Source organism: Equus asinus, chromosome 24 (genome assembly GCF_041296235.1).
Source record: "Equus asinus isolate D_3611 breed Donkey chromosome 24, EquAss-T2T_v2, whole genome shotgun sequence".
Classification (NCBI taxonomy): domain Eukaryota; kingdom Metazoa; phylum Chordata; class Mammalia; order Perissodactyla; family Equidae; genus Equus; species Equus asinus.
In genome coordinates, this window is record NC_091813.1 from 24,779,771 (window position 1) to 24,793,082 (window position 13,312).

The 13,312-nt window shown below is 47.6% G+C and overlaps 1 protein-coding gene across 1 annotated transcript in view; it reads left to right on the forward strand.

The window, feature by feature from the left end:
- NT5E (5'-nucleotidase ecto) overlaps nucleotides 1–13,312 on the forward strand; it is a 59,276-nt gene that overhangs the window by 16,355 nt on the left and 29,609 nt on the right. The window contains exons 2-3 of the mRNA XM_014838078.3: nucleotides 7,305–7,527; nucleotides 12,179–12,367. Coding sequence (XP_014693564.2) covers nucleotides 7,305–7,527; nucleotides 12,179–12,367 — 412 coding nt within the window. The remainder of the gene's footprint in view (nucleotides 1–7,304; nucleotides 7,528–12,178; nucleotides 12,368–13,312) is intronic.

The following is a 13,312-nucleotide window of genomic DNA, read 5'->3' on the forward strand; positions in this document are numbered from 1 at the left end:
AGAACGTGAAATCAAAATACAGAGACTTATGCACCCCTGTGTTCATTGCAGCATTAATTGCAATAGCCAAGATGTGGAAGCAACCCAAATGCCCCTCAAGTGATGATGGATAAAGAAGATGTGATGTATAGATACACAATGGATAAAGAAGATGTGGTATATAAATACACAATGAAATACTACTCAGCTGTAATAAAAGACAAACTCATCCAATTTGCAACAACTTGGATAAACCTTGAGGGTATGATCTTAAGCAAAATAAGCCAGACAGAGAAAGACAAATACTGCATGGTTTCACTCATATGTGGAAGATAAACAAACACATGGATAAAGAGAATAGATTAGTGGTTCCCAGAGGGGATGGGGGGTGGGAGGTGGGCAAAAGAGGTAAAGTGGCACATATATATGGTGACAGATAAAAACTAGACTATTGATGGTGAGCACGATGCAGTCTATACAGAAACTGATAACATAATAATGTACACCTGAAATTACACAATGTTATAAACCATTATGACTTCAATAAAATAGCTAAAAGAAAGAAAAAGTGGAAACAACCTGTCCTTAAGGGAGTGGATCAAAAAACGTATGGTTTATTCTTACAATGGACTGCTACACGGCAGTTAAAATAAATGAGTTATATTTACCAATATAGTGAGTAAACATTGCAATTTTAAAAGTTCCATTTTCTCCCTAATTGCCATCATGAAATCTCATAATGTTCATGCACAAGACACACAGAACAGTTCAACAAAGTTTTAAAAGAAAATCTGTTCCATTCACAAAGTGGCAATAAGATCTTAGTAGAAATATAAATAACACAGGAAATGAAAACCAGGGACCCAGGCAGATGGCCCTGAGAGGGGCTGCCACTGGTGTGCGGGGGATGGTTATGCGGTTGGCTAAGGTTTTCACCGGCTTCCAAGCCGCTGAGTTTTTCTCATTTTACAAGTAAGACATTATTTACCGTTTGTTTTTATTTCCTACTTCTGAAAAGTTCTAATGACTCACATAACAAATCATAGAGTAAAATGGGGCAGGAGGACTGGGTGGTTTTATTATTCATTCAGTAAACGTCTCCTGAGCAGTGGTGCCAGGCGCTCGTCTGGCGTCACCGAAGGTACAGGGACAGGGGACGCCCTGTGAGAACAATGTGTGACCGACCCCCACAGCAGGACAGGCACTGTCCGAGACGTGCGTGAGAGGCAGGACAGACGCACAAGCCGGGGGGCTGTCGCCACGTCTTCTCAAGGAAGCGACACTCGAGCTGCATGTCGGGCAGCTCGTTACGTGTGGGCGGCTTAGTGTTCCTGGAACAGAGGGCACTTGAAGTTTGGCAGGAAAAATGAGGCCCCTGAGGGGAGATGGAGGAGGGTCACCCAATTGCGGCGGGAGGCGGGAGCCCTGGAGAGGCGGAAAGCTGGAGCTCGCAGTGGGCAGGTGGGGTTCGCGCACGCGCCGTGGGACGGCTGCGGTGACTAGGTAGGAGGTGTGAGCCTGGCGGCCAGGACACCCCCTGGAAAGCTCCGGCGAGGTTTGGCTCAGAAGAGAGGAGCAGAGCGGGCAGTGGGCTGCGGTGGAGGAGGAGGCCCCTGGAGGGGCTGGTGCAGGAGCAGAGCCGCGGGCCTCCCCGGCGGGGTGGCCGGGAGCAGAGGGCTGCCCGGTGGCGCCCTGCCACCTGTTTCTCCGTCGGGGTGGAGGCCCTTTCCCGACCCTGGGACCACACGCATCCTCACTAGTGTCTCGTTCACTAGTTACTGGGGGTCACTGTCTTTTCCTGCTCAGCTGAGAACTTGGCAGGGGGACTCGCTGGCCAGCAGCTGGGGAGTCTGGGGGAGGAAGGGCGGTGACCCCCAGATGGCTCGCAGACGGCTCCATGTATTGTCTCCGGAAGCGAGAAACCGGACTGTGGCCTGGGCTTCTGCCCAGCAGCCGCATCCCTGCCGGTGCATTGTCACAGTGGCTATAACCCACTTTGCTGCTTTCCTGCCGGGCAGGCCTAAAAGGGAGAGAGGGAGGGGTCGTTTCAAAACTTGGAAAAAATCTAAATTTTCTGGTAGCACTTGGAATAAAAATTCAGCTGCAAGTCGAGGCCAACGAACCGAGGACGCTGCATCAGGAGCTGGCAGAGCCGGGCCGCCCTGACCTCCCCCTGGCTTTGTTTATCTGGGGACACATTTCCTGGTGGCGAATGCAGCCTCTCTCCTCGGTGAGGACAGGTTCTTGGCCTTTGGGGCTTTCCAGCTTTCAGGACTTTGCAGCTTGCTTGCCTTTTGTGGGCCAGTGTCCTGCTAAAATTATCACTCTGTGGCTGCTGTGTCCATCATCTGAGGCCTCTGAAACAGAACTCTTCACCAGTTTGGTACCCGAGGCCAGAGAGACTGTGTCTTGTAACCCTTTTTCCCCTTACAGTGTACGTAGATGCGATGACCCTGATTCAGAATTCTAGGTTGCAACCAGCCCCAGGGCTCAGGCCCAGTAACTCCAGCCTTGGGAACTGATTCTCTGTCTCTTTTTTTTTCCTCCCCTGCACCAATTATTTATTTACTTGTTCACTTATTTAGTAAATATTTACCAGGTATTTCTCCTGTGTTAGGTACCTTGTAAATGGATTATGGGGGCTTGGGAGAGAAAAACATGGAAGTTGGCACGTGGCCGCCGAGGACAGTGCAATCAGGCAGCTGACTGTCGGTGTGACTCCTGGGTTCAGTTGCAGACCCCATCCGCGCTGTTCATGGAACAAACATGGTGAAGAGAGAGCAGTCAGGAAGGATTCCTTATTTGAAAGTATTGTCTCTAGCATTTGTTACTGACGATGTACTTTACTGTTGTTAGAAGCTGATAAATAGATTCCACACTTATAGTTATTATGATAGTACAGGCATGAAAGACAAATTTCATCTCAAATATCAATCTATAGCTGAGGACGGTAACTCCCCGCAGAACCAGGATAAGAAGGATTCTCAGGTTCAGTCCAAACTCAGTGGGAGAGACTGACAATCAATTAATTGGCATCTGCCATGGGCGAGGAATGGGCAGGGAACAGTGGCACTATGACATCATGCTTTTGTTTGCATTTCAACTTGGGTGGATACTAGGGACCTTCTATTTAATTTGATATGCAAGAGATGATAATTGAACGTTAAACTCTTTTTAGCTTACAGTGCATTGGAAATAAGTGAATAAAGATGTGATCACCTTGTAATCTCCTGAAAATGTGTCTTAAGTAAAGAAATAGCTTCTCCCCAAAGGGGAAGTAGACTTTAGCCTGCAGTCAGAACTCATGAGAATTATAAACCCAAAGTTTAGACACGACTGTAGGGTTATGCCTAACTGCAGGATATTTTTAATAATCAAAACAAGAAACTTGGAGTCAGAAGTCTTAGAGTATCATCATTCTCTTGTTGATGATTCATATGACCTGAAACGCCTTATGAGCCTTCAACTTAGTCAACAGAGAGTTTCCCCAAAGCCACTGGATTTTCACTAACTATCCACATCTAATGTAAATATTAACAGATACCTGCAGAAGGTGTTAAAAAATATCAGACTGTGTTCCTCAGAGTTCATTTAACAACCACAAGAGGATTTTGAGTCACAGAAGAATCAAATCTCGTCCTGTCCTTACATTTTCATTTGTTTTTAGCTTTCAACAGCAGGCAACATTTCAGGCGTTTGCGTGGCCAAAAATGCTGAGCTGGGCTGGAGGGAGAGTGTGGAAAGTTTCTTTCATATGAGATCCTCGGAGTTTTGGGGTTTTTGTTTGTTGTTTTTTGTAGTGTTTAGGTTTTCTCGTGCATGAAGAAAGCAGTGTGCGTGAGGAGCTGGGAAAGACCAGAATGCTCACGTTATATTTCTGTGATTCTGGGGTTGGACATACTGCAGGTCGTTTGCTAGGCTCAGCTCTCTTAAGTTACAGAAAAGTGCATTCGGTGAAATTTAGTGTTCGTAGTAAAACTATACAAGGTTTTCATAGGGCTAGAGTTAGTGAATGAATAGTTTGCGAATGAATGAGCCCAATATTAGAAATGAAATGTTTGGAAAGCAAAAAAACAAAAGAGAGAGACGGCGAGAGTGTAAGAATGTGAATCAGGGTTGGGAAATCGCTTGCCTGGCGTGAGGCTCGTAGCACCAAGTGCGGGGATCAGTTCAGCTCAGATCAGGATTAGGTGTTAAGGGCATGAGGAAGGCTGTGGGCAGAGCAGCAAAAAATTGACCAGCACACAGAGGGAAAGGTGGATGGGGATTTCCAGAGGGGACCAAAAAAGCAGAATAATACCGCAACCTAAATTTTTTAATTCCTTGGATTTGTGCTACAAATGCCGTCTAAGATGTGAAGGAATATGGGAAGGTGATCACTCTGTTACGTTGTGCCTTTTATTGCTCTAAGTTCTTCTCTTAGGCAGACTCTTCCTGAGGTATTAGGTTATTAATAAAACTAATAGAAGTGAGTAAATAATTTACTTAACACGTTTCTTGAGCGCCTGCTGTATGCCAGCAGTGCTGTGGGAGCACGGTGTGCCCCATGAGTCGCGTGTTCCTCCTTCTGAGAGCTCATGAGCAATGACGTTCTACTAAATGCAGTGGAAAAGAAACGGGTAGGAGAAAGGCAAGGTGGGGAAAAGAAATTGTGAGTTTCTAAAGAAAGTAAGTATTTACAAAGGAATTTTCCTTCATTAATTTTTGTAGGAAAAGTTAGCTGTGTATGGAAGAAAAAGATGTGGTTAGAGATTCTTCTGCTCATTCATGTCTTCATTCCGTGGTGCCTCCCTGCTCTGCTCCGGGGACTGTGCTGGGCCTTAGCAGGCTCGGTGGGCAGGTGTGGGGTCTGCTAGGTGCAGAGAGGTGGCCGTCGGAGCAGAGGGAAAACAGCTAACTCAGACGGGGAGCGCAATGAAGCGTTCTTAGGAAGTCTCTCTTCTAAAAGGATCGTCAGACTTCAGGAGCTAAAGCCATTAGATGAGTAAGATAGTAAAGGCATGGCATAAAAAAGTAGTAGTCTATTCTATCTACCTACCTATGTATTGATCTATCAATCATCATTTATCCGTTATATACAAAGAGGCAAAGATAAGTGAGAGCATGGAAAACTGCAAGTAGTTAGGATTTTATTTGAGTGCTCACTATGTACTCGGCTTCATACAAAGCCCTTTACATCCAAGCATAGAGGTTAAGAAGGCTCAGGTCACAAGAAAGTGGTTCTAGTCCCAGCTCCATCACATCCTAATTGAGTGGCCTTGAACAATTCATTCAGTGTCTCTACACCTGAGTTTCTTTCATCTGTCCAGTGAGGATATTAATAATCCCAACCTCACAGCACGAAACCTCCCTGAGGAGGGGGCTTTGAGAGCAGTAAGCTTGGGGTGCCTGTGAGATGTTGGGGGAAATATCCACGTGGCAGTTGGATGGTGTCTAGTGGTTAAGATTCGATGCTCTCACTGCCATGGGGCCGATCCATTTCTCAGTCAGAGAACCACACCACCCGTCTGTCAGTTGTCACACTGTGGTGGCTGTGTGTTGCTGGGATGCTGGAAGCTCTGCCACCGGTATTTCAAATACCAGCAGGGTCACCCATGGTGGACAGGTTTCAGTGGAGCTTACAGACTAGGACAGACTAGGAAGAAGGACCTGGCCACCCACTTCTGAAAAAACTGGCCCTAGAAACCCTATGAATAGCAGCAGGGCACGGTCTGCTACAGCGCTGGAAGGTGAGAGGGTGGCACAAAACGACAGGGCAGGGCTCCGCTCTGCTGTGCACAGTGAGGAGTCGGCATTGACTCCACTGCACTAACAACAAGAAAATTAGGTAAGAGGAAGAATAAAAATGAGTAGATATTCAGAGATTGAGGGGAAAGGCAAATTCAGAAATGCTGAGTTTAACTGGTGAGGCAGATATGTGGGAATTTGAAGACGTTGTGTTGCTTTCTCTGTATAAACACACATGTGAGGACATAACATACACAAGCCTTTGAGCCGCAGATGCTCAGGAGTGCCTGCATGGCAGGTGAGGGTCTACAGTGCCAGGAAGGGCGGAGGTGGCAGGACACAGTGGCTCAGGGAGCACTCACTCTGGCCAGGCCCCCACGAACATGCCGTTAGAGTGAGGAATCTGTCAGCAAGGAAGAGAGTGGGGGCTATGAGAGAAGAGGCCCTAATTAGATTGAGAGGTCACCAGCCAGCACTTCCAGGCCTGTTCCCAGATGACCCACAAAGTGAAGCAAAATCGGGGGTGGTGTTTAAAAGGTTTGAGACTCACTGGTTTAAGTACTAAGTTAGCAAGACCGCCTTTGCAGCCAGAGCGGGTGGGTAGGTGCGTCTTGGAGATGGGCTCATTCCAGGAGCCGGTGGAGAAAGGAGTGGAAAGTTTCTCAGAGGAGGCGGCTGGCATGTTGTGTTTTGTCAATGTTACTCCAGGGGAAGCTGCCAGATGTGAAAGTGGTTGCTGTGCACTCAGAACAGTGAGGAATGGAGAACGCAGGGCACGGGGGAGGGCAGCATTGCGTGAAAGCATGGCAGCGCCTGGAAGAGCCCTGTGCCCAGAGCGGTCCAGCATGCCCTGAGGGCCGTGTGATCCATCATTTCACCATCCTGTTCTTCCTCAGACATGAAACTGCTGGGAATGAAAGTCAGGGTGGCCCAGAGCTGCCAAGGAAGAAACCGGTGCCCGCTCTGCAATGCAGAGTGCTATCCCCTGCCTGCCTCTGGGAGAAGGATTAGACCACGGAGTCCTCTTGGGAAAAAACAGTTGTGGGAACATAAGGGAAGAATGCCCGAGGAGATGCGATGAGGAAGAGAGGCCTCTGGGGTCTCTCCCTACAATACCTTTCCAGTCACCTTTTGTTAAAGTCCTTTTGATTTTAACGGTTCCGCCTGGCAGAGGGTGGTTGGAATAATTGGGTTGGCGGATTGAAGTGTGGGCTTATGACAGAAAAGGGAACATGAAAGGCTGGGTGGAGCCTAATAAATGCAGACTCTCAGACCTTCCCAGACCTGGGGATGGCAGGACGATGGACATCTCGCCAGCCGTCCAGGCGAGTCTCATGCACATTGATGCCACCTTCAGTAGGGGATGCGGGACGTGGGGAGCAATTCTTAAACAGCCTGATTATGTGAGTGTCCCTGGGCCCAACCCCAGGGGCACCGAGTCAAATCTCGGGGGGTGAGGAGGACAGAGGACATTCAGTCGGTCCCCTAGAGCCCTGCCGGGCCTGGGAGCCGCTGGTCTAATGGAACATTCCTTAAAGTATGCTTTTATTAGAAGTTCCGGCGTGCCTAATTCTTTTTCTCTTTTCCCTTTCCACCAGGCACTGGGAAATCATGAATTTGATAACGGTGTAGAAGGACTGATTGATCCGCTCCTCAAAAAGGCCAACTTTCCAATTCTGAGTGCAAATATTAAAGCAAAGGGGCCGCTAGCGTCCCAAATATCCGGACTTTATTTGCCGTATAAAATTCTTTCTGTTGGTGCCGAACTTGTGGGGATTGTTGGATACACTTCAAAAGAAACCCCTTTTCTCTCAAATCCAGGTATTTTCTACTTTTATAGCATTCGATACTTGAAAATAGATGCTTTAAATCAGAACTTGGCATTATCTTTATGGACCGTGGGTAAAAGGAGGAACAACGTGTGGTGTTGGACAGATGGCAAACTTAGGATGACATTGATGAAACCCAACGGGTGGCTTCCATGTTGTTCTAAGCTGCTTCTTAAAGACATTCTCCTTCTGCTCAATGAACTGCTTTGTTGACATAAACAGTGCAGTAATTCAGTGCATTCAAAATTGGACGAGAGGGTGATTTCTATCCAGTGCTAAACAGTGCAGAGTCATTCACTGGAGCATGGAGCCACATAATTCACTGCCCTTCTGCCTGCGGAGCCCGGGGGCCCGGAGCTAAGGTTTTCCCTCAACTTACCTTGTCTTTCCTTTTCTAGTATGATTTTTATATGGCTAGTTAACTCTCCATTCTCCCTTTTCATTATTTATCTCTTGTAGTTTTAATGACTTTGTTGTATCTGGCTTTCTGGGAAACATGTATATTCTTGAATGGTCTTATGGTATATATCTTAATATATATCTGCTATATCTGTATATAGATATGTACACACATAGATACATATATAATCTTAAGACCATTCAAGAAGCATTTTTGAACCACTTTTATAGAAACTCTTTCACTGAAACACTTTGACAATGAGAATAAAAATGACATTTTCTCTAAATTATCCAAATTAATTTTTTTCCATATTTGAAGAAAAGAGGGAAAGTAGGAGCTAGCATTATCTAGAAACAAAGGTTTTCGTGAAGAATTAACTAATAAAGGACATATAGTTTTTGACAGTTAGAAAAATAATATATTTATTGTTGTTGTTATTCAAGTAGGTCCAGACCATTAGAAACAACAGCAGGAAGGTCTGTGGTTCTTGGCCCTGAGCAGCCCGGCTCTGCTCCTGAGCGGGGAGGGCCCTGCAGCCGCGTGAAGGCGAGGGGCATGAGGCTGTCTCCACTGGTGGGGGAGATGACATTGTCAGGCACTCCAGGTGGTAGATAGACGTCTGTCCCACAGGGGACCAGGCCTTTGCTCACCACATGACACTCGCTCAATGGCTATTGCTGAGGTCCTTGTGGAACCACAGGGCAGTTATGGACGTGACAAGTCACTGGCTTTTGAATTATTTTGGAGGTGCCTTCTGAGCAAGAGGGACATGGTTGTGCCAGAGGGAGCCCACTGACAGCCTCAGGCTGTTCTCCACCCCACCAGCCTGCCCAAGGACCTCCCTCCCTCTGCAGACCGCACTGCACGGCTGACCAGACCTTCCCTGGGCCTCGGGGACGCTGCTGGTTTTGGGGCCTCCTAGGGCTTTGCTGCAAAGAGAAGGTGGAGACCACAGAGTGTACCAGGCTGCCTAACTTCTAACAAACCAGTTGCCAGTGTGGATAGGGCTGGGGTGAGTGGCCCAGCCGCTTCCCCCTTGACAGCCCATCCAGATGGGGTTGGACGCTCCTGCTCTGGGTCCCCAACACCCCAGAAAACACCTCCGCCTGAGCACCTCCCCTTGTTGCATTCGTCCCTTCCTGTTAGCTTCCTGCGCTAGCCTGAGCAGCCTGAGGACCGAGCCTGGGTGTCCTCTCAGTGAACATCTAGAACATAGTATAGAGGCCAGCTTAGGGTCTCTGGATAAAGATGTGGACTTGTTGAATAATTGAAGAATTGTGTGTCTCCATAGGTTGTATTCCATCCACTGGTTTTTGTGTTCATTTAGGATAGAATGTAATTAAATGCCATAAGAGAGTCAAAAACAAAGTCAGGGAAGGGGGAAGGGCTGGGCGAGGTGAGTGAAAGGAGTGGTGGCCAACTTGGGGTCAGACAGACCTGGGGAAGAAGCTCTCAGGCCCCCGGAGGGCCGTGTGAAGCACGTGGGGCAAAGGGCATTCCAGAAGTGAGGTCGGACACAAGCTCCGTGAGCACAGGGACCCTGTCTGCCTCAGCCACTGCTCCGTGTGCCGCATGGTGCCCGGTGGACAGGAAGTTTTCAGCACATGCTGCTGGAATGAACACAGGAGAGCAGGGAAGTGTAGGACCACAGTTACAAAAGAGCAGATAGTTCAGTTTCCTGGAACAGGGGTTCTGAGTAGGGGAAGCTAGGAAGTTGGGTGAGGACTGGGTGAATTGTAGCGCCTCCCGAACGCCAGCCTGAGGAGTTCTGGCGTGATTTGGAGGACAGTGTTATCCCTTCTTTCTTTCTTTTTTTTTTTTTTAAAGATTTTATTTATTTTTTTTTTCCTTTTTCCCACCAAAGCCCCCCAGGACGTAGTTGTATATTCTTCATTGTGGGTCCTTCTAGTTGTGGCATGTGGGACGCTGCCTCAGCGTGGCTTGATGAGCAGTGCCATGTCTGCACCCAGGATTCGAACCAGCGAAACACTGGGCTGCCTGCAGCGGAGCGCGCGAACTTAACCACTCGGCCACTCGGCCAGCCCTTCCCTTCTTTCATAGTCATCAATGAGACGGGGGGTGTTCATGGAGAGCCGTGGGGCTCCAGAAATCCGACCGGCCTTGCTGGGACTCTGACGGCACCCATTTTAGTCCTTTATCAGGCTGTACAAAGGAAGAGGATCTGCAGGGGCGGGGCTCTTTCCAGCAGCTCCAGGAGAGAAAGGCTGGCTTGTGTGGGGACTCGTGCAGGAGCTGGGGTATGGAGCAGTGTTTCTGGAGACACTTGGTTCTTCCAAAACCACTGGCCCAGCAGCCAGTGTGGGCTCTTCCTACAGATCTCTGGCCCCTAATCCAGCCCCATTCCTCCAGTCCCGGTGGCCTGGGCACCCACAGGTACAATTTGTGTTTCTAGCACATTTAGTTTACTTTAGCTGGATAATGAAATTCCTATACCTCTATCCCAGGCTTTCTGCATGTGTGGTGACTGACCCCACGAGCTTCCCGATGTGTTAGGAGAGCACATGCCTTTGTGCTCAGAGGCATTTCTCTGAACTTTTTGTTCCTTCCTGCCAGCCAAACTGAAGCACAAGGTGGTAGCATTCTCTGAAAGTCTCAATAGTCATTCGTTCGTTCATTCATTCCCTGGAGTGCCTGTCTATGTACCAGGGACACTGACCAAAACAACCCCTGCCCACTGGAGCTTACGTGTTTAGTGGGAGAATAAGTGAGTAAAACGTTTGCTGGTTGGAAGGTGGTAAGTGCTGGGGAGAAAAACTGAGCAGGAGGCAGAAGGGTCAAGTGTGGCATGGGGGAGGGGGCAGTTTAAAGGGAGGCTCCGGGAGAGGCCCACGAAGGTGACATAGCACTCAGGGGTGACCAGGAGTCCTGGGTTTCTTGAGGTGACTGGCAAGGGGCAGACTGTTTCTGACCTTCTCAAGGCAGACAGTGGTGGCAAAGCTCTTGCAACTCCTGATTTCTAAATGCTGCCTGTGAGTTCCTGGCAACACTGCTGGTCAAACCCGCACGCATCCGTGCGCTGCTGAGTCTCAAGTGCCTAGTCCGGGGCCTCCCTGGCTCTGCGTGCAGCCGTGCCGTTTATCTTCCCTGCTCATTTGCTCGTGTTGAGTTGACTAATGTTGAGGTCCCCCCTGGAGCACAGAGACTCCTAAACAGCTCAGCATCACAGGGATGTGTTCAGTAGTCTTGTCACTCTTTGGAGAGGTGAATCCTTCTCAGACTGGAGATGGAAGACTCCTGGGTTCTGAACGTTCCTTTTGAGATGTTATTCATGTTTTGACATTTTCATTTTAGTGGTGGTTCTTAGAAATTTAGCCTAAAGGAGTCTGGATCATCTGGAGGGCTCCCTTGTCACAGAGTACTGGACATGACTTCAGGGCAGCATCTGTGTTTGCTGTCTCCTCTCTGCCAGTGAAAGCCATGAGACGTCAGGCTTGCTGAGGTTTGGCTGCAGAGACAGGGAGAGACCGGGGTCTTGCCGTGCTGGGTAGCACGTGCTTGCAGCTCACGGAGCGGCCACTGTGCAGTCGACCTGAGCCGGCAGGCGATCGGCTGGTACCGCTGTGGGGAGTGAGCAGCCAGGGCAGGATGTGCACGTGCCAGTGCCCACAGTACTTGGTGAGGCCCTGGCTAGTGCAGAGCTCGGGGGTGAGTGAACAAGCCGGGGTTGTCACCTGACATGTTAAGATTGGTGTCCAAGGACTACTGACTGACAGTTTTAAGTTTGAAGATTGATTATCCTGAACTTGCAAAAAAAGCCTTAGAGTTACTAAATTTTTTTGAGCTATAGCTGACATACAGCACTGTGTAAGTTTGAGGTGTACGGCGTGACGAGTGGACAAGCACGTAGCTCATCATTCTTATGTACTCAGGCATTTTCTGCGTTGACACCATGGAAGTATAAATATAAAAATAGATTTTAAAAAACAGATAGGCTTTCCAATCTAACACCTCCCCATAGTTTGAGATGGAATTTAAGCGACATGCTATCATCCACAACCTTAAATTAGTGCGGCCTTCAGTGAATGTAACTGAGGATCTTGATGTGAGTTTTTATTGGCTTTGTAGGGGTTTTATGTTTAATTTATAAATATGTTTTGGTCGTAGTGATTTAAGAGTTTTAGTAGATTAAGGTATTTTTACTTGACATGTATGTATAATGAGCAATATAATATAATAAAAATTACTATTACTAAATATCCATTTTACTTATTTTGTTCCCTAGGAACGAATTTAGTATTTGAAGATGAAATCACTGCATTGCAGCCTGAAGTAGATAAGCTGAAAACTCTAAATGTGAGCAAAATTATTGCACTGGGACACTCTGGTTTTGAAATGGATAAACTCATCGCTCAGAAAGTGAAGGGCGTGGACGTCGTGGTGGGAGGACACTCCAACACGTTTCTCTATACAGGTGATTGTTTCCAAAGGGTGATACGGCCGGGGTGTCTGCATAACACTCTTTCCTCCATCAACCCCCCTTGGTGTGAAGCAGTTTTAGATAGAAAACCCATTTTTTTCTATTTTGAACCTGTAATGTCCCCAAATTTTTGAGTCTGGCTCAATGAGTCTGTCCCCCCACGCCCAACCACCTCTTCTGCATGGAACTGTGAGGTATCTTCAGGGAAAGGAGGAGGAGGAGGGGCCTGGCTGGGGAGGCTTTGGCGGGAACAGCCCTTCTGCTGAAGCGGTTGCTGCTTCGCCTGTCTCTGTATGGGCTATCTAAGGCGAGGCTATTTTCATAAAAGCAAAAATAAACAATACCCCAAACAATAAGAAATACCCAAATACGTTAAAAGGGATTATCACTAAGAAGGGCGTATGGGTAATTTTTACTTTCTTCTTGGCACTTTAGAGCACTTTCAAATAAGGAATTCATGTTGTTTTTGCAATCAGAAAAAGAGACACAGATTATAAAAAGAAAAGAAAGAAATGCAATATTGGGTCAGAAGTCCTCCTTCCTGATTCACCTGAAAGATCTTGAGTGGGTCATTCCCCCTCTCTGAAGCTGTTAGCTTCGCTCCATGAGGGGGATGGTAATGCTCAACGTGCCACATTGTGAAAGTTTGGTCAGATGGTGTGTGTGGAAACACTTCATAACTGCCCATTGCTGTGCCGTGGTGTGGAGGTTGCCCACCAGTAGACACAGGCCAATCAAATGGTGACACTGGTGAACTCTCACAAAGCAGAGCTGGCCTTCACTTGAGAAAATGAGTGGTTCAATTCCTTACTAATTCATTTCCTTCACAAGTAGTTTTACCTCTTGGTAGACAGAGGCTAGAGAATTATTTCAAACTGGATTATACCCATTAGTGGTTGTGAAATCAATGCAGTGGGTTAAAAAACCAGTAGGGTTTTG